At 38.1% G+C, this 22,649-nt stretch overlaps 1 protein-coding gene across 2 annotated transcripts in view; it reads left to right on the top strand.

Moving 5' to 3' along the window:
• LOC149068531 (transmembrane and coiled-coil domains protein 2-like) overlaps positions 1–22,649 on the top strand; it is a 106,893-nt gene that overhangs the window by 44,745 nt on the left and 39,499 nt on the right. For both annotated transcript variants that reach the window (XM_089251350.1, XM_089251352.1), the window contains exons 6-7: positions 10,101–10,166; positions 15,977–16,059. In XM_089251350.1, the coding sequence (XP_089107476.1) occupies positions 10,101–10,166; positions 15,977–16,059 (149 nt within the window). The remainder of the gene's footprint in view (positions 1–10,100; positions 10,167–15,976; positions 16,060–22,649) is intronic.

Genomic DNA, 22,649 nt, shown 5'->3' with positions numbered 1-22,649 from the left:
TGAAAGAACTGAGTTTGAAAATTCTAAAAGTCCAAGCAAATACTTCCAAAATCTGATGCAGAGGTTCGATATGAGTGATGATATAAGTCTCTACCTAGTGCTGTTCGAGCTACAAGCTCTCCAGGTATCGCTATCGAAGGAGGAACGGGTCACTCATCTTCTAGGACTACAACCTCATGAGATAAATCATCTGATTGTACGAGATCCCAAAGAGAATGTGGAAAATTATGACCTTGTAAAAGAACTGTTGATGAAAAGATTTATATTGACAGCAGAAATGTTTCGTCAGCTGTTTATCTCACATCAGAAGAAGCAGACCAGTACTTGGCGAGACTTTCATCATGAATTATGTGCATATTTTGATGGCTGGAGATCCACTTCAAAAATAACATTAAATCAGTTAAGGGATTTGATCATCACGGATCAAATTAAAAAACTGTGCCCAGTTGATTTCTGAGATTGTCATTTAGACGAATGGAGTAAATTTGACTCTCCTACCGAACTGTCAGAAAAGCTTGATGATTACGAAAGTTAAGAGACCTGTCAAGACATCACATACTAGTGAGTGGGAATGATAAAAATTCCCAAAACCAACATTCTGAAATATCTAGGACAAGTTCGACTGAGACAAAGAAATGGAGGATGAAGATGTAGAAAGATGAACGCCTGGAAACAGACGAACTACGAAAAACAAGAGACAAAGTCAAGTAAGATGTTATCGATGTGGTAATGTGGGCCACTTAAAGTTCCAGTGTCCTGAGTTATTCAAGAACAACAATTGCTCAATGTCATTCAACAAGGATAGAGAGAGAACACCCGATACTCATTTCATAGAAATATCAATATGTGACTGTACTGAAGGTGGAGAGGTTCCTACTAAACAGATGAAATTCAAAAATTTGACAGTTTGTACACTCATCAATGCATGTAGTGCAGTATGCCTATTGCATGAGGACATATACAGACAAGCTGTTGGCATTCCGGAATTGATGCGTAAGCCCATACTATTATCTAGCATTGGTGCCAGGCAAGTGCGGACTAAAGGTTCCTTTGAACTGGAAGTTGAGTTGGACAGAAATAGCTTCACCCTTACGTGGCATGGTGTACCCAGTGGCGTAGCCGGGGGGGGGGGGAGCAGAGGGAGCGATTACTCCCCCAATCGAAATTTTGCCTACATTGGCGCCTGTTTTTCTAAATGGCTTATGATCTTTAAAAAACTTGAAAAATATTGACTTTTTAATTTTATACCTTCATTGACTATAATGTGATGAGTAAGGAACAAAATCTACATTTATATTTGCACCTCTTACAGTTTCACAGTGATTGGGTTTGTTAACCCGTAAGAAAAGAAGGAAAAAAAGAAAAGGTAGATTTTCATTACCATTTTTGACAATTGCTCTCACGCTCTTCATCTGGAAGCATGTTCAGATCAGCCTCTGTTCCCCCACCTTCATTAAAGGGCAGAATCTTGCCCGCTTCTAGCTCTAACTTTTGCTATTGCTATTGGTCGTTCTTGGTAGAGCTCCTTGAAGTACCTTTCATAGGTATGAGGATATGGTGTTCACGAAATGTTCATTCTGTTCTGAAGGGCCACCAAGAGCTTTGACTAAGGCGCTTTTTGAAGAAATTAAACACGGGAACCTATTGTGGACAGACCACTGAACCTATGAAGTAATGGCTAGGATTCAAGCTCCAAGAAGTATCGCCTTTTCTTTGGGCGCCTTATGTAGAGCTTGAGGCATAGGCGGAGATAGACTTGGAAAGTCTGGGGGGGGGGCACGAGGATGATGATGTCAATTCATCTTGAAATATATACATTAGATCAGTCGACTCCACCTTTGACGCTGGGGGGGGGGGGTCCCCCTCCTTCCCGTATCTCCGCCCATGGCTTGAGGTCCTAGAAATACCACTTTATGTATGGGGGGGGGGAGGCTTAGCTAGATTCATAACGCCTAGAAATGCCACGTTATCTGCAGGTGCCTTGGCAAGAGCTACTAGCTTGTGTATAGGGTAGTGTCAAAGACTAAGAAAAGGTGGAAACCAGATATGAGCTTTTGAGCCGTAAAACACCCAAGATTTTGTGGCACAAAAGGGAGTTCTGGAAGAGTTTTTCTTAAAGGTGGGTAAATAAAAAATCTATAATCTTGGGACAATAGCGCTCTGATATGTAGAAAATGGGAGAGGAAGTTAGTCTTTTATATTTGTACTGCAATATATTGTACTATATTTTACAGTGATAGTGCATAGTTTTATGTTAAAATGTGACTTTTTCAGAAACTTTGTCTTTTTTTCATGGTGTAGTTTCTCTTTTCTATGAATCACTGTTTGTTTCATAATTATGCATATACAGCTGTGTGCTGAATCGGAGAAATTATTCCCTGGAAAAGTTATGACCGGAGTGTTTGCTAACTCATGACACGTATATCTCTCTCCAATTAATCCCAGTATTTCTTAAACTTTTGGCACCTGTGCCCCCCCCCCCTGACTTCATCATCATTTATCCGTGACTTCCCAGAATAGCCTGAGGCAGGGGATTCTCGAACTTTTTCCTCCCGAGATGCCCATTTCCCCTATTCAATGCTTATCCGCGAGCTCCGCCTACTCCCTAAAGCTGTTTAACTAAAAATATTTTCAAAAAACCTTTGTCAGGGTCACCGCTCCGTGGTGCGCCTGACGAAGATTGGAGGTGCACCAGGTTGTCGCGGTGCACAGTTTAAGAACCCCTCTTGGTCTAATGTAAAAAAAAAACCCACTACAAAAAACTGAATGAGCACGCATCAATACACCAACGAGTTGAGACGTTCCTCAAAAATGGGTGGCGATGAGCCACGAGCACACACACTTTGAGAATCCATTGAATATTTTCAAAATAATATAAATGCACTATATATACTCATTGCTTTTTAAAGCAGAATTCCGGGCATTATTTGTTTCTTTATTTCCCACAACAACACATAGGTGGTCTCTGCAGGGTCATCTTACGGGCAACAAAGGGACTTTTCTAAGGCCCTTTACCTGTTCAGAAATGTCTGCCTAACAGATCACTCTCGAAAATTTTAACTGGATCTCATCTTCATGAAGTCCCTTTTGCACTTGAGGAGCCTGGACCGGGGCTGGAATTGTCCATGTATTACGAGGAAAGTTTAAAAGTAACTGAAGATACATACGTATACTATTTCAGAAAAACAAAAAGTGTCCACGAAACGTTGAGTCTGCTCTTAAAAGATTATCTAGTATTTTTTCTATTAGCACTTATCCGAGGGCTTACAATACTTTCTAATATGAAGTATGGTGTCGTGAGGTTTTCCAGCGCTTACCCAAATGCCGCCTGGTCAAATTACGAGGGGAAAATCCAAGAAATTATTATTCCGGAGGATTCTCAAACTGTGCGTCACCAACCTTTGTCGGGGGCACTGCGGAGCATCCCAAAGGTTTTCAGAGATTCTTTGTTAAGCTTCTCTGGGGAGCCGTGTACAAGCATTGATTAAAGTAACAGGGCACCGCGGATGGAAAAAGTTTGAGAACCCCTGCGCTAGTCTGTACCATTCATCACTATACATACTGTATTTCTATTCTTCTCTGATTTGTAATAAAACACATCGCATGAATTTATTTCACTAGAAATAAATATACATATACTATGCACAATGTGCCTTTTCAAGTTTTTCAACTTCGAGCAGAACTCCCCCTTTAAATACTATCTCCAAAGGAAGCCGGTAGATAATAAAACATAAAAAATATTTCAATCAATTCACACACCTGCCACTTTCACTTCGATTCGGAAGATGAGCAGTTGCATTACAAACATGCCTCAGAGATACTTAAATAGATTACGGACACATACGACAATTTCTGGCACACACTAATTCGTTTGAAGCAGTTCCTAACGTTTTTGGATTCAAGCCACCCTCTGCTTGGGCGTCTGCAATTTAGTAGTAGTGATAACCACTGCGATCGTGTGGGCATCATGATGGATTGATTCATCCCGGTTTGAGCCCCACTCCTGCTACAGTGGCGGTTGGCTGAAGCGAGTCTTTTGTTTTTCAATTTCTAGATACGAATGATAACCGATCTTTACTTCAGCGCCTCACGACACAGTGCGTGAAATTAGGAAGGCAGATTCATGTGTCTCCAGTGGTGTAGATGGTAGCATGCTTGCCCGGTATGCAAGAGGGCCTGGGTTCGAGTCCCGGCGGAGACGTGATGACTTTTCTTTCCGAGCTCACCTCAGCATAATATCCGGGAAATAACTGTTTCCTTGATATCTCTGGCTGAGAAAAAAGCCATCTATATCTCTCTAAACCGTCCCACCCGGGGGCCATTTCCTGAAGTTAAGAGAGGCTACTAATGCCTCTACTTCAGCGCCTCATGACACAGTGCGTGAAATTAGGAAGGCAGATTCATGTGTCTCCAGTGGTGTAGATGGTAGCATGCTTGCCCGGTATGCAAGAGGGCCTGGGTTCGAGTCCCGGCGGAGACGTGATGACTTTTCTTTCCGAGCTCACCTCAGCATAATATCCGGAAAATAACTGTTTCCTTGAACCGATCTTTCGTTTGGAAAGTCTTCCTGCAGAGAGCAGACAGGCTTTCACCGTTGTATTTGCATAACACGAAACTTCAGACACCTGTCAGTTTTACTTCTAATATGGAAGACGGCAAAACCTCTCGATGACATCATATATATACTGCTCAAAACAATTAGGGGAGCACATGGTTTTAACAAAATTACGCAAAGACGTATACCGATAAGTAACATAAAATGAATCATCCATAATTTAAAGCCTAGCAGGAAACGGAAGAAGAAAACTTCATATGCAAATCAAAGTTCATGACGTCAAAAACCAGAAAAAGGAGATAAGGGCAGAAATCGGGATGTTGCAGAAACGTCTGTTTTACTGCCGTAACTGTGAAATTCGATTGCGCAGTATTTTTTTTTTAGACAAGGTGACTTGACTCAACAACGTGATTTACCGGAATCCATTGCATGGCTTGTTATAGGTAGACTGGAATCCTGGCAAACACAACGTAGTGTCGCGGACGCTGTTGGAGTCGCCAGAAGTGTTGTTGCAAGGCTGTGGAATTGATTCCAAGAAACAGGAAATGTTAGACGTCGACCAGGGCAAGGTCGGCCACGCGCCACTACAGCAACTGATGACCAGTATGTACGGTTAACAGCCTGTTGAAACAGAACAGAGAATGCTACGCAGCTGCAAAGACGGTTGCTCTTGGCAACAGGACGAAGGGTGTCCAGCCAAACAGTACGTAATTGGCTTCATGAGGGAGGGCTCTATGCACGTAGGCCAATGGTCTGCATTCCGTTGACCCCCACGTCACCGTGCGGCCCGAAGAAGATGGGCTGCTGAACATCGAGATTGGGAGCAACATGATTGGAGCCAAGTGCTGTTTACAGACGAGTCCCGATTCAGTCTGGAGTGTGACACCCGACGTGTTCTGGTATGGAGGGACAGGGGCACTCGAAATAACCCCTGCATTCGTTCGTGAAAGGTCACAATACAGACGAGCTGGTTGGATGGTATGGGGTGGAATCAGCATAATGCGGACGTACGGACCTGCATATCATTCGGAATGGCACTTGGACAGCCCAAAGGTATGCAGACGAGATACTGCGCTGGAGCCATTGGAGATTCCTTTGTTTTCCAGGGTGATAATGCCCGACCGCATAGAGCTCGTCTGGTGGAGAACATGCTTGAAGCTGAAACAATACAGCGTATGGAATGGCCAGCGTGCTCTACTGACCTGAATCTACTGGACGACGCATTGCTGCGCGACCAAGGCCGCCTGTTACTGTCCGAGACTTGCAGATTGCACTTCTTGAGGAGTGGAACAGTATTCCCCAAAGTCTGATCGATAACCTCATCGCATCCGTGGCAAACAGGTGTGCAGCAGTCTTAGCTGTTCGAGGAGACCACACGCGCTATTAAAACTCATGCATCATGTCTAAACAGTACTTTTTTTTATCGTTTACATGTAACCAAATTGTTGCCCTAAATCATCTTTTCATGTTTTTTCCATATTTTCAAAGAATTAAAGCTTAATTCCAAATTTTTTTACGTCTTTTTTCTGTATTGCGCATTGATACACGTGTACTATCCATTGTATGCCAATACGTGGCTGTCTCGCACAGTTCTCTTCACTTTTTTGCTTGCTCCCCTAATTGTTCTGAGCAGTGTACATTATGGTCACACATAATATAAGAAATAACTTTCCGGCATGCATTAATTTGTCAGATATTCGGTAAGAGAAATGTCTTTCTACGATTGAGTAGAAGTAGTGTACATGTGATACGTGCTTACGATAAGAGTGTAACATGATAAAAGCGATTAAATGGTAGCATGAAGATTTATCTGTACTTTCATATCTTGGAATAATTTTAGAGAAAGGGGCAGTTCAAGTATTACGTAAGCAAATTTTTATCCATTTTTGACCCCCTCCTCCTTGTCAACAAAAGTCAGCAAAACACTGACACCCCCCCCCCCTTTGTTGTCAGAAAAATTTTGGCATCAGCTCTGCCCCTGTGAATCCTAACTCATATTTTCATGAAGGGTGGTTGATGACATAAGCATTGCCCCCCCCCCCCCCCATCGATGATGATGTAATACTTGAACGGCCCAAAAGAGAAAATATATATTTTTTCGTTTTTATTTTATTCTCCTATCATTTTTTATATTATAATCTAAATTTTTTTCCAACTACCTGTTAGGGTGACTTCCCAGTTGTTTTTGGTGTTTGCATTTGTATAAATACACAAAACATAAAATGGAATCTACATTTTTTAAAATTAATTAAAAAATTTAATCAATTGAAAGGTAATTAATTTAATTTGAAACATAACATCAACTGAAAACAAAATAAACTTGCTTTTTATAAATTGGGAAATTTAAAGTTCTTTCCACTAATGCATAATTTTAAGTTTGCGCCTTAAGCACGAACAAAAAATGGCGCCTTTCACAATTTCGCTCCCCCACGGACCAAAACCTGGCTACGCCACTGGTTGTACCCACAACACAACTGAACTTTCAAGCAGTGATTGGAATTGGAATTCAAGGTTTCATTAGTGTTCGATGAAAGTGGAGTCACTATTCACAAGAACGAGGAGAAAATGTTGCCCATGCAGACTGAGTCAAGAACACCAGCCTGGCATGGATCCCATAATCAAGAGGTTAACAAGAAATTAAGAGAAACAGTCTCGGCACACAAGCCAGAAAAAACAAATGTTTCGAAAAGAATCATTTTCAATGACGAAAAGGCTATCTATCAGAGATCTCCACATCCATCTTTTTCTGAGAGACGCAAATTTGTAGAGCAGGATTTCCAGGATCAAAGAAATGCCATCAGAAAGAAGGCAGAGGAAAAGGTTCACAAGACAGACTGATAAAAGGCAGACTTATAACAGGAAGAGGGTAAAATCACCCTATTATCAAATTGGTGATCTACAGGCTACACAAAGAACTGAGTTCGGTTCTGGACTGAAATCGAGACCCAAATTCTTCTGTCCGTATGAGGTGATGAAAGTGAATCCCAAAGACAGACATGCGGTCAAAAAAGTCTGTGAACATTCAGGGTCTTATCACCATTACTGCCTCAACTGTTGCCATGAAGCATGTTTATACTGTCTCAATAGTTATATTGCTTTTATTTGTTTTCATGCTTATATGAATATTGTGTTTTAAATTTTTCATGCTTGTACAAATATTTTGTTCATTTAAAATGATAAATGATCACTGAGGTCAGTGAGCCGCAGGATGACCGAGCTGTAGGATTTTTAGTTATAGTTCTTTTTATTATCAGTAGATGGCACTGTGACACATATTGGAATAAATAGTATAGTAAAGATTAGCTAAAGCAACAGTGAGTCTGCCAGGAGAATTGGCGGGAAAGGCCATGTTTTTTGTTATGTCTGTTTGTGATCATCTTGTATTTTTTGTGCATGTAATAAATGTTTAGAAAATGGATGCTGTGTGTTTTTCTCTGTGAAGAGCCCACATAGATAAGATATTTTCGCTAATGAGCTTGAGGCAACCATTGATAGATAGCACCTTCATTTCCAACCCATCTCATTAATTACAGTAAATTACAATATAGCGATATGGCCAGAGTTAGTGTTTGGTGAAATAGTATCGTCAGATGATTTAAAAGAGATATTCATGCCAAAAAAACAGGAAAACAGGATTTTAGCTTAAAGATAAAATATACCATTTTAGAAAAATGTGGAAAAAAAATTTATTTTTGAAGTATAATGACACTATTTTTTTGTACCACCTGTTGCTCTCTGTGACAAGACTTTTTATCAGAGAGATTGGCGTTCACACTTCAAAGTTAAGAACCACAGAAAATCACTTCAGCTGACCACCAGTGGGGCAGCTGTGGGGTTTGAACTTTTGTCCTTGCAATTCAAGTCTGTTGCCATGACCACTTGACCACTACAGCAGCTAAGGCTACTAGTTCCCCACATGATTTTTTTTATTGGTGGTCCAATTACAATGTTACAGCCCTCTGAACATGGAATGAGACTTGGCTGTTACTTCATCTCACGTCGGATGATTCTCTTCTTATCTTTTAGATAAAACTGACATTGAGCTTTCATGCTTGGTTTCCCCTTATAGAAAAGAATAAGATAGGTTGGACACACATGATGTACAATGACATAGCCAAGTCTCATCTCTTTCTTGGAGGGCTATACTACACTTTACATGGAAACAAACTTAAATAATGCAAGTTGTGACACTACTTTGCCATCTTGCCCATTTTTTGTGGGACCTGGACCCATTTTTCTCCATTCTACTGATGAGATTTTGTCCTCTTTTGGGACATCATCAAAAGTATGTTTTGGCTCAAGCTAAAGCCAACCAAGACATCAATTTTGTGAGAGATGGCGAAAAAAATGAACTGCCATACTGAGGAAAATACAAGATTTATCGAAAGACTGGTTATTTGTGGAGATGAAGATTATAAGGAAGAAAATTCATCACTGCCTCCCCCCCCCCCCCCTGGGACACGAACCCCGGTCTCTCGCTTGCCGGACGAGTGCTCTACCATCTAAGCTACGGAAGCAGATAGAATATTTCAACCTTGGAGCATATATATGTTGAAAGGCACCGGCAAGCGAGAGACCGAGGTTCGTGTCCCCGTGGGGGCAATGATGAATTTTCTTCCTTGTAATCTTCATCTCCACAAATAACCAGTCTTTTGAAGAATCTTGTATTGAAAAGTGGAGAGGACGTTTTTATATGCACTGAGGAAAATGTTACTCCTCCATTTGTTATTGTAGGAGGTGCATGATCTCTATTCAGACAGATTTCAGGATTGTCATGTGAAATCCAAAGAATGAAATTGTTTTTTCCTTCCTTCCTTCCTTTACTCTACAGGGTGTTCTATTACTGGACAAACAAACTCAGAGGGTTGTTAGTAGACATCAAGAGGAACAAAAATTGCAATGGAACATGGTGTCACAAACCATATTGAGAGTGTGAAAATCGCGAAAAACGCATGCAGGTTTCGATATCACGCTGGAACAACAAAAAGTACACTAATAACTACAAAAAGATTTATTCGATTAATTATTACAAGAGTTGTTGGAAGTGGCGGCCAATGACGTCATGACATAGTCTACAACGACGTGAAAAAGGTTGTCGGACGCACCCGAAGATACCAGATACGCTTTTGATATCATCCGCATAATAGCGCTAATTTACTTCGTCCGCAGCATGTGATCCTGCCCCAGCTTATGCATCTTGTGACTCTGCTTACGGCAGATATGGTGAGTCAACCTACGAACACATTCAGCAATCAACTGACATCCACCTTTCATTTCCTCTGGACTCAGAGCTTGTATGTGTTTTTCGCAATTTTTGTTCCTCTTGATGCCTACTAACAACCCTCTGAGTTTGTCGGTCCATTAACAGGTCACCCGGTATATTCTTCATTTCTGTATATGGTTTTCATGCAACAATTGTTCATCCATACTGAGAACTGGATTGTTAATAATAATATAAAATATGTACAAATGTTATTTATGCACAGGTACTTATTCACATGCAGGAATTTTGTCAATATAACCCTCTGCCATTTTTCTCTTTTAGGGGTGTTGTTGGCAATATTAAAGGAGGATTGTCTGGCTTGACTCAAGCAACTCACATTGCTGCAGAGTATGATAGTTATTATTTTTATTTGGCGCTTTCATTTCTTTGATTTCCCCTTAACATTAGAACTACTGAGTGGTCATTGGTCATTTTGACTGCAGTTGGAAATTTCGTTTTTTTTATCCAGATTTTATATACACTATGAATGAATTTTTCAAGAAATAAAATTATTATTTATTTTTCTCTTCTAAAAATAGACTATAGAATCACCCATGCTTCATTACATTTCAGACGTAAGCAAACATACAAGGTGTTTCAAAAAAAGATGGGCTAATTTTTCTAAAACGTGGTAGAATGCATTCAAATAATCTAGTTTTTACATGTATATAACGCCACTATTTTGACATCATTATACAATTATATGAGAAATTATAAAATTGTTTGCCTGTTAGAATAGAATTGCGATGAAAACACTTCATGTTCTTTCTGCTAGTAAATTGAGTATTAGCTTCAAACGTAAAATCCCTTGATTGCTCCAGCTGGGATGGGGGAGAGGCGGAACCCTAAGAATTCAGGTTACTTGATCCCCCAAGAATTTTTTGTGAAGTGTGCCCTTAATAAAATTCACGAACATACAAAACACACTTACCCTACCCCCACCCAGTGTTTTTTATCGAATTCCTTATTTACGAAAAATGTGGCATCCCTAGTAATCCTTCATTGTTTTTGTCTTATCAGAACCCTAGAGTTCGAGGGAGTGTAACTTGATTGTTCAGGAGCAAACTCACATTCCAAATTTTTTAAATCAATGAATAATAAGCTATGTAAATTTGAGAAAATATGAACATAATATTTTTTCATGGGAGTGGGGCTCCAGGAACCTTCATTTCCCTGAAAACCCTCATATGACAATATTTCAAAACAAGCAACCCTAGTTCTTATGGCATTTGGTTTAATCTAAAAATATATCAAAATTTACAGCAATATCACAAATTTTTGCGATAGTAGGCAAAAAGACAGCTCGGGTAGTTTTAGTGTTAAAGTTCAAGAGGCATACTTTGTGAAATGTTTCCAAAACATTATAATCCGCATTATTTTGTCACATTATTAATTATCTGATGCTTTGTTTCACCATCAACCTTTTCTGCTATTATGGAAACCTGTAATAGTTCTCTTTTTTTATTCTTTTGCTTGTTTGACCTAAAGTAGTTCTTGTTCCATTGGAACAATAAACAAAAATTTTTTATTCATCTTGTATAAAATATAAGTAGGCATTACATATCATTTGGGTATTAAAAAAGAGCAAATTTGAATTGGTCACACATGCATAACAACTTTTTAACTGGTCTTTTGGACATTTGAATACAAAATTCTTACCTATATATTGTCATTCACTTTTATGAAAGTTAATGATGGCAAGTGTAGAAATGAATTATCTTGGTTATTAAGAGATTTTTTGAGCAATCAGATTTCTAAATGTGGTCTGATATAAAATTTATGCAAATCAATCACTTACAAAGACAGTGGCCACTCTGTGTAGTCTATTGCAAAAGTATATAGGCAATAGTTTTTCTTGAATAATGAATCAACCGTTCCCTCATTTTGATCTCAAATTTTTCATACATAACCCCCCCCCCCCTCCTCCCCATGCCGGTTAAGTCATTTCATAATAGTTGAACAGAATTCTTCTCACACTGTTGTCTAAACACTGTTCAGCAGTGGTCAAAAAAGCAAACAGAATGCTTAGTTTCATTCCTAAGAAGGTGTCTTCTCGTTCTCCTAAAATGATTCTTCCACTTTTCCTGACTTTAATTCATCCTGAACTGGAGTATGCTGTTAGAGTTTGAAGACCTTACCTACAGAGGGATATAGACTTGGTTGAGGGGTTGCACAGAAGAGTTATACATGCTCTGATTGGTACACAAGGCTTGAGCTATGAAGAGAGATTTGATTTTTTGAATATGTTTACATTGAAAAAACACAGGTGTCAGGAGGACATGATCATTATTATTATGCCATCAATCGACTGTTTTGACAAGAAGATGCCAGTATCAACGTGGGGTTGTGTAGGGTTGCAGGGAATTTTTCTCCAACAAAGGTTGTGATTAAATGGAATAGTTTACCCCCAGAGAGAGAGTCATAGTGAATTTTAACACAATTGACATGTTTGAAAAGAAATATGATAAACATATTGAGGTGAATTCATAGGCTATCCATACTTAGATAAGACAACCATAAATATTTTTTATGGGAAGTTCATATTCAAATACGACATATTTGTTATGGACATCTTTTTTTGAGCTACCTCATTGGGCATTTTGACTGTTGTGGCCTTGTACAGTATACTCTTAGTCACTCGACACCCCTCAAGTATACACAAACATGTTGACTTAAGCGGATGCCCTGAGTTAGCGGGATTTCACTCTAAATTTTTGCCGATAGTTTTTGTGTACGTAATTATATACATTCTAACAATTGTATTAAATAAAATGATAACTCTCATTAATTTTAATTTGGGGTTGTTTTAAAATAGAATCAAAACATATAAAAAAATTTACCTGATGAAAAATAATCAAGTATATTTGCTTGTTTTTCTTTCTGAAGGGAGAACAAAAAGTTTTCTACACTATTCAGTTTATACCATGATTGTTCGGCATTTTCCTGACTGTGTAATAAGTGACGTATCACATCTAGAGTTTTTATTGCATCATGGAGAGATGGTGCAGATACTTCTTCATCTAAACTTTCTGTGGTTCTATTTCTTCTAAACATGAAGCACTTGCTTTGGGTGATAGATTCTAGAATATCATCGTCTGCTAAAAGTCTTGAAGTTACAAGATCAGTCAATACTCACAAATTCATTGTCGATACAAACACCCATAGTGGTATTTATGCTTTCTTCACAATTAATCTGGGGGGAATCTTCATGAGAAATAATTTTTTTATTTTAATTAATAAATTTTCTTTGGAGAAATAATCGTTCTCCAAAGACTCGGAACAAAAATCAACGTGACTGAAGCAGTTCTGAATCATGACACTCATGCCTGAGTTCCATGCAGAATCAATCACTTCAACTGCACCTAATACAGAAATTTTGCGTCCATTCTAACATCCACAAATTCACAAATTTTCTGTAAAAAGTTTTCATACTTAGGATAATTCCTAATTTCCTTGATTGAAATTTTTTTCAAAATCTTTTGCTTTCCTTGAATTATTGGTCCTGATAATGGCATTGAGTGAGATTGAGGGATTTGAACCACAAAAGAGTTGCTTCCTTTACATCCCTGAATTCTGATTTCTTATGTGTTTTTTGCTTGGTTCATAAGAAGATTCTAATGCTGAAAAAAAATTTCCTTTATTTTTAGCATATGTTGAAATGGGTTCCGTGCAGAGATAAGATTTTTATCCCTATATTGTCAACGTCCAATAGGGATCACACCACACATTAGGGATGATCCACACTTCTTTTGGCCATGAAAAGAATGAAAGACCTGTCCTGGAAATGCCAGTAAAATGATAGGCCGGCCAAGAGGCTTGAAACATTCATTCTTCACATGCACGCCCCCCCCCCCCACCCATAGCGCAAAAAAGGGATCCATCATATAGAACAAAGAAACAAAGGATTATCGAAGTACCCACAGACAACGTCAAAAAATTCTTAGAATGGTAAAACACTGCCAATTGTGAAAACCCAGTCGTAGTAAAGGGACAAAAGTCATAGTGAACTTAAGCAGAGTTAAGCCAAACATGTGTCGAGTTAGAGAGTTTATCGAGTTATTGAAATTAGTATTGGACCAAAGAAGGAAATGATAGATGTCGAGTTACAGAGAGTCTACTGTATTTGTATTTCATCAACTGCTTTAATAAATAATAACTAATAATAATTATTCTTTTACCCTTTACTGATGCATTTTATCAACAAGTTTTAAGGTTGTATAATAGTTCAGGCTAAAAATCTAGAACTGGCTTTTTGGCCCATTTGCTGCATTACTTACATTTTTAAAGGCATAATTTTAGAGGCCTTTTATGCCTTACACCAGTGGTTCCCAACCGGGGGTACGCGAAAAGAAAATGGTAATGGCGGCCATCCATCAAAAAAAAGAAAAAATAATTAAAAGACATTAAAAAGAATGTTTAATGCGGGTAGAGGTTTTTTCTAATATTGTCAGTTGTAATATATTGACCTCCCTATCAATAAAATCTTCTATAACAGAGGAGTTGCGTCCGCTGGAAGATTTGGCCTCCCCACCCGCGCCCAACCTACGATCGGTATTTGTGAATTCTTTCCTCTCGACTCACTTTTCTTCGGCGTTTTAGATTTGATTGTTGACGCATGCCAGGCTGCGCATAAAAGCGAAGAATTAATTCATGTTTTATTTAACTTTTGTTATAGGCATTTGTATTGAGGCGTGTGTGTGTTGTTCCCAAAATTTTTGACGTCAACTTTTCTACCAAGCACCTACTACTCACGTGATTTGCGCTATCGATCAGCGGCTAAAAACTAGATCTGTGCGGAAGCGGACTGAAACACCAAAATGAAATATCGTGCACCTGTAAACGTGAAAATGTATTTTGAATCTTCCAAAAGTGATTCTGCCAAAGTTACCAAAACCTCCTACTAAATTAGCTATCGTATTGCGAGACGAGGAAAAAATCACACTATTGGCGAAAAGATGCTGTCAGATGTATGTTTGCAGAGGAAAGTGCTCTTATAATGAGTTTAATTTCTCTGTCAAATAATACGGTGTCTCGAAGAATACAGGACATGTCAGACGATGTTGAGAGCGCAGTCATTAGTCACGTCAAAGGTTTTGAATTTTTTTTCCATCTAAGTCGATGAAAGTACCGACGTTGCGCAATATTCTGTGCTACTTGTAATTGCTAAGTACTTGAAAGAGAATTCGAAGTAAATCTTTTTATTTGTCACCCATTGAAGGGGGTCGTACGACTGTTAAAGACTTATTTGAAGCAATTAATCATTATTTCGTTTAAAAAAGAATTCAATGGTCAAAATGCATCAGCTCACAACAGATGGAGGAAAATCCCTGGAAGGTTGCTACTCAGGCCGTCGTGCACGCGTGGCAGAAGTCGCTCACAAAATGAAATGGACTCGCTACTATATTCACAAACAGATCCCTGCATCGAAACCATTGTCTCCAAATTTCCAAAACATTCTTGATGAAGCGGTCAAGGTTGTCGACTTTATATCAAGGTGAATTCTACCAACTACTGTAAAACTGTAATGGGTGAAAAAGATTGGGGGGGGGGGTACGCGGAAAGGAACCGAGCCAGCTGGGGGTACGCAGACTGAAAAAGGTTGGGAACCACTGCCTTACACTGATGAAACATCATTATTTTTGTTCGGTATTAAAAAAAATTATTGAGAAATTGATGATGAAAATTATAGTGCAACATTGAAGTATCATTGCAACTGTTAAGGATTGGTTCTGAACATTCTTATTTTCTTATTTTACATTCAAGAAATTTGTAAAAAGTGATATTTATTTTTATTTTTTTCCAACATCTGTCCAACTCTATCTCCCATGCCTCTTTTTTCTTTTGTGTTATTTATCTGTGAAGAAAGCCACTTGAATGATTGTTTTTCCCAATTATATTAGAGCAGTTAAGTCGCCCAAGTCAATAAAATGTTAACATTTAAAACAATAACAAGTTTAAAAATTAAATTGAAACTATTTTCAAGTTTCCAAGATTTGATATAAGTTTAGTCTAACCTCAAACATGAATTGGGCAAGAACCATGCTTCTCTATAATGAAATGATGAGAAAAGCATAAATGATCATTTAAATTTGTTTATGATGTTGCATCGCTATTTTTACTAAGTTCTTGTACCATGTCAAATTTGTTTATTGCTGTAGATCAGTCATGTCCAAACCTAGAGAATTTGCTCATCTAATAAAGAATCGTTTTGGCAGTGCAGACAACATTAGTTCTCTGGAAAGTAAGTTGTTTTTAGTGATTTTTTTAATTATAGAGTAAAAGGATTATTAGTAGTTGACACTCATTATAATAACTGGGTAATAGCCACCATTCCATTGCAACGACCAATGCTATAAGTCCTAAATGTTTTTCTATTCATTCTATGTTAGTTTTCATCCAATATAATGATCTGCGAAGATCATTCAATCCATTACAACAATTGAACTGAGCTTTAACATGCTTTTTTTGCAAAGAAGTTAAACTAACGTTTGACCTTGACATTGGAGTATTCAATATATATAAATCTTCAAATAAGGGAAGACTATGTAGATCAGTGAATTTGTTTTTCACGCTGAAAATTAGCATTTTACATTAATTCAATATGGTTATCATGAATAGCTGCTCAAATAAGCACAAAGCTATAGCCTTGAATCTTAAATTATATATTTTAATTTTATAATTATTTTTTTACCTAATACATTTTTCATTGCTACTAGTTACATGATACCAAAATGTATGATATAGTTTTTTATTCTATTTAATTGTGGATAATTTTAACTGACGTTGTAAAGATTATGTGTGTAACTGGTGTCGTGGTGCCATTTTTACCTCAGCAAGTATTAATGCATTTCAAAAATCAACAGAAAAAGTTTTCATAAAAGTCATAGGTTTTTCACATGACTTCATTCATCTATCAATTAATTCACTAAATAATTTTTTCAAATTTCTTTATTTTATTAAAAATGCTCTTTCACTAAGAGGCATTCAAAAGAAATGGAGGGATACATGGCTTTTTTGAAAATTTTTCAAAATTATATATTAAATTTTTGAATGAATTTTTATGTTTAAAAATAAACAGATATGATTAAAATGTACTCAGAAAATAAAATTTACAAATTAAAATAATATTTACTATATTTTCACAAGCAGCAAAATTAGTCTTGTTCCAAGTCGGAAACACAGTATTTTCAAACAAAACCATGATATGTTGATCACACAGATCTTACGTACAATTCACTGACAATACTACCCAGACCCATCATTTGGGGGGCATGTTATACATATACACACACATAGAGTACGTGTTCTTTGTTCTCCCCCGGAAAAAGTTAAAATGATGGGCCTGATACTATCCTCACGCTCACCTCGGATATCTGATGTTTCACCATTAATATGAAACTATTATTATAATGGGCAGGGCCGACCACCCCCAATAAATATAGGTACTGCCCGAGACCAGCTCTCAAAAATAGTGAGTTCGAGAGTGTATTGAGGGAAGAAGCAATCATGGCATCCAGGCCGTGTTGTTGTGTTATAGGCACTGTTTCTTCCATATTGCAATGTGTGTGTGTAAATAAATTGCTTTTCTAAACATCGTGTGCCTAAAAATTGGCGCCCAATGAAAAAGATGACTGACTTTTTTTTATTCAACCTGAATGTACTTACAATTGCCACGTGAAAGTCCCTTCATGATGTTTGTTTTCACTCGAAGAGGTTTCAAAATTTGCCAAAGTGTTTTCTCAATTGGAAAGCGTTTCGTTTTGATTGTGAAAGTGTTCTTCCGATGTTCATTTTTTTTTTTTTTTTTGTCGCTTTGTGCTTCTAAAAAGTGTGATTCTTTTTTGCATTATTATTGAAGCTTTAATTTGTATGTATTAGCAATATGGCTTACTTAAGAGAGAGAGTAAAGGTTTTTTTTATTTGTATGAATAAACTACATACAACAACATATCAAAAAACAACACAACACATGAATTACACACAAACTGTATACAAGGGTATGATCTCCCAAGGCACCTATGTCCATCCAGGGCAGATCCATGAAAATAACACCAAAATGTTTTCTCGTGGCAAACACATCGTTTGATATATACACGTATGTGTTACACGTACACGCCTAAAGGTAAAAAGCACTATCTCATCGTATTGGCTCAAGAGTTAGGGTTAACTGTGTCAACCAACATGACAGTTGCTGAATTAAAATCTGCCATTGTAAACCATGATAATTATGATAAGGATTTTACAAAAGAGTTTCTTCTAACTTTCATCAATGATAGAGTTTCAGAGTCTAAATGGCAAGACGAAATCAAAATCCAAAAGTTCAGGATGCAGTTCGAACTTGAGAAACTCAAGCTTCAAACCGACGTGGCTTATAACAGTGCCAGCTCTGTGTCAATATCACCGGAACTTAAATTTGAACTTCAAAAAATGCTCCTGAGTTTCGACGTTCAAAAGCAGGACATATGATTGTTTCTATCTCTCGCTGAACGGCAACTCAAATTGAAGAAGATCCCTGAAGAGTTTTGGGTATCCGACCTTATCACAGTTCTGCCGAGTAGTGTAGCATCACTCATTGCTCAAGAACCTGATGATTAAGCATCTGATTATCAGCATGTAAAAAGAGTCCTCCTGAAACGTTTCTGATTATTGCCAAAAATTCCGCCAACTGTTTGCTACCCACAAGAAATCAAAAGACAGTACTTGGCATGATTACTACACTCATGTCTATAAATTAAGGATAATTCAGAATCACACGGAAATCAAAATCTAAAGTAAAAATTTCACCTGTAGAATTATCATATACATCTGCAAGAATGATATGCAAATTTCAGGAAGCCACCAGATGATGCCGATAGTACGTCACAGTTACGAGAGTGTAAGAGGGAGGTATATAAGGAATGGTGGCAAAGAAGTGATATTGTTCACAAGAGGTGTATTGTTCACATTGTTCACTGTAAGGCGCTCAGTGCCATAAGCGAATAGTTATGGCACAGAGGACGCATTTGGATGATTTTTTACGTGGTAGTATTATCCGCCGCCTGGAATGTGGGTGTGCTCAGATGGAAGTATCCGTGGAACTTGGAATTGCCCAAAATGTCATCTCTAGGCTTTGGCAACGATTCCAAGATAACGGAAATGTCAGTAGACGTTACAGTACAGGTCGCCCCCGAGTTACAATGCCGAATGAAGACCGGTATTTGGCAGTAACTGCCAAAACAAGCAGACGGAGCACAACATCCAACCTGTCTCGTCAGCTATCTGCAGCCACGGGTACCACAGTTTCAAGGCAAACCGTGTACAGACATTTGGGAGATATTGGTCTATATGCTCGCAGGCCTGTCAGATGTGTTCCGCTCACGGCAACTCACTGTCGGCAGCGATTAGCCTGGAGTAGAGAACATGCAATGTGGACATCGTCACAGTAGGCTTGTGTGATGTTTTCCAACGAGTCCAGGTTTAGCTTGCAGTCTGATTCACGTCGGACTTTCATATGGAGAACGCCAGGTACCCGTTACCACCAAGACAACATCATTGAACGACACCGTTACGGTGATGCAGCATTGCTTGTTTGGGGTGGAATTATACTGGGTTCCAGAATAGATCTGCATGTTCAAACCGGAACCATGAAAGCCCAAATTTATCGGGACATCATTCTGGAACAACATGTACGTTTGTTTAGGGGTGCCATGGGCACAGAATTTGTGTTTATTGTAACATTGTAAACGAATGCCTTGAATCTGAGGATATAACCCTTATGGAATGGCCAGCATTCTCACCTGACTTGAATCCGATAGAGCATGTGTGGGACATGCTTGGCCGACGAGTTAACCACCTCCTTCATGTGTACCGGAACTTCGGAGAGCATTGCTTGCTGAGTGGAGTGATCTTCCCCAATATCAGATCGATAATTTGATACTCAGCATGCCTAGGCGGACTGTATTTCATCGCATGGGAGACATACAATATATTAACCATCATACATACCATGTAATAGAACGTTTTTGTAAAGGAGATATTTTTTAAAATTGCTCCAGGGAGCAAAAATCATAGTTTTTATGAATGGTATCATACATATACCATCGTTTTTGTTCTTTATCTTTTGTTTAATAAATTGGCTTTATGAATAAGTAACGCCTGTTTTGTTTCTGAACCTTTATTTACCGGAGCTGGCATTATCCTTAATTTATGAACATGAGTGTATTTAGAGCTCAGTTCATTCTTCGAGACCTGGTTAACTGAATCAAACATCACAACTTTCCATAGCTTAAAGAACTTGATCATCACAGATCAGATGAAAAAGAAAATCCCTCCTGAATTCAAAGTGCATCTAATGGATGAGTGGACAGAAATAATCTCATCCACTGTTCTTGCCAATAAACTGGATGCCTATGACAATATTAGAAGTGTTTTCAACAGAAACAATTTTCTGAATAAATCTGAACAATATCGTAAAACTGTGCAACCCCAAAAATTTGCACCTTTTTATGGCAAATTGCCTATTGTTTGCTATGGATGTCATATGCCAGGGTTCATCAAAGCAAAATGTCAAAATTGTTCTCCATCGTCTATGACATCTGTGAAGTCTCCAACCAGCAACACTATCTTGTACAGCTGTCAACCCACAGAGGTCCAGGTATCGTTACCGCTGATGGAAATTCAAATATGAGAACACCGTGGTCTGATATGAATTGACACAGTTGTGACACACTTGGTTGTGGGAGAACTGTTGTGCAGGCTTTTTCTAAGCGAAAACATACAAATGAACAGTACCGCCACAACTATTTCTTTGGCTGATGGTTACCCAGTCTATCAGCAGGGTCTATGAAGTCAAATTACCTATACATCTTGGGAATCAAACTGTTGACACCACCTTTTTAGTAGAAATGAATTACCTTTTGGGTGAGATGGTATATAGGGGAAAAAACAATGTTTGTAGACCTAAAATTAGAAAAAGGGACCATGGCTAGATGCGTTTCGGAACTGTATGAAGTTCCTTCACCAGTGACAAAGAAAAGAATTGGAAGATAGTGAAAATACTCCTTATAGCCGGAGTTACTCGCTGTTCCAGACAAAGTCAAATTTTTTTCAAATTCGACCAGAAACAAAGGGTAACCGATCATTTCTGGGATTGGACTTCCTGATGGCAGCAGGCATCACTTTGGATCTGAACAGGAAGTGTTGGTTTTTCAGTGACACTCATCATCAATAATTTTCATTCCCACAGGTTCCAACAGCTGAGTGTGTGGTACCCAAACCAATGGAACTCATGCATTCATATCAATTACATGCTGATGACGGAAGAGATCTGACTCCTGAACAAAAGCGTCAACTTGGCACCCTGCTAAGTGAACATCAGAATATCTTCAAACCAGGGGGGAGAGCCTACTCCATTCGTTCAACATCAGATCAATACTGGAAATAGCCCACCAACAGCTGCTTCCAGGGCTGGACTTACAGGGGTGCAAAAGATGTGGTCGCACTGGGCAGCAAAATTTTAGGAGTCACAATTTTTCCAAACAAAACAATTTCCTTTCTCAGCAAACGTTTGGAAATTTTTGATTAAAATTTAATTTTTTTTTCCATTAAACTATTATTGATTGTGAAAGGAGGCTTTCAGTTTAAAGCCCTTACACAATAATAGATTGGACAATAATAGCATGGACATCTACTCCGGAGATGATGACTGCCCTGGAGCAAGGCAACTTCAATTGTCCTCCGGAGTGTTAATGGCATGCCTTCCTGGGAACCTCTGAATTGTCATGTTTTCCTAGGGAGGCTTGAGTACTTTTAAACACCACCATCGGAATCATTTTCTCATCTATTCCGGAAGACGGATATAGAATGTATAAATTCTAAATTTCAACAATTTTTACTTCTGAATTTCGGGAAAAAAAGGGTAAGACATCTCTCTCTGATTCTTCCCCCCCCCCCCACCAAATCTAATTACTCATTTAGTACAGTACCATCATTAGAGATATTTTGCTTCAGGTTTTACAGAGAGTTCATGCATAAAACACTTAAGAACACAGGTCTGAAAATTTAGGATGTAGGCTACGTTGCTTGCTGCTCCGGTAGTTATCTGATAAAACAATGTGTTTGTCTACTATTAAATAAATTATATCTGAGGTTTGATCATAGGCGGAGATAGACATGAACGGCTGGGGAAGGGGCTTGATGATGATCCCAATTCATATATATACGCATGCACATTAGATCAGTCAGCTCCATCATTGGTGCTGGCGGGGGGGGGAAGCATTACCTCGCCATGACCCTTCTGTATCTTCACCCATCAGTTTAGGCTGATTACAACTTTAATATTCGTCGACCTATTCCAGGGAATCTTTTTTAATTTCGAATTTGAATATTCATATATTCAATAGCAATATTTGATTTTATTTGTGACAAAAAACTCTTGGTTTTAAACAAGTAAAATATTGAAGAGGTCATATACAGTGTTTCAAAAAAACTTGTTGTGAAAAACATTTTAGGCGGGAATTCTCTTTAAATGGGAAATTTCAATAAGTGTTAGTGAACATTTTGACTACACGAAAATAAGTCGTACTAAGCAAGAAAACTTTCCAAGTGGGAACATTAAATGGAATATACTGTAGTAATGTTAAATTAATCTACATTTTGAAATATAGTTCTAACATGTTTCAGAATGTTCTTTATTTTTGTGAATCCCAGTACGTTTCCTTTACTTCTCTTAATTTACATTATTTAAACAAAAACCGCAGTAAAAAATTCGAAAAATGATTAAAGTTATCGAATTGCAACCTATATTCTATAGATATGATGAAATGCTTTAAAAGTATGACAAAAAATGTATGT

This window comes from Pholcus phalangioides, unplaced genomic scaffold (genome assembly GCF_987345545.1).
Source record: "Pholcus phalangioides strain wild (caught in Gottingen) unplaced genomic scaffold, Ppha-v1.0 ptg000024l_1, whole genome shotgun sequence".
Lineage (NCBI taxonomy): Eukaryota > Metazoa > Arthropoda > Arachnida > Araneae > Pholcidae > Pholcus > Pholcus phalangioides.
This window is presented reverse-complemented; position numbering and strand designations above follow the sequence as displayed.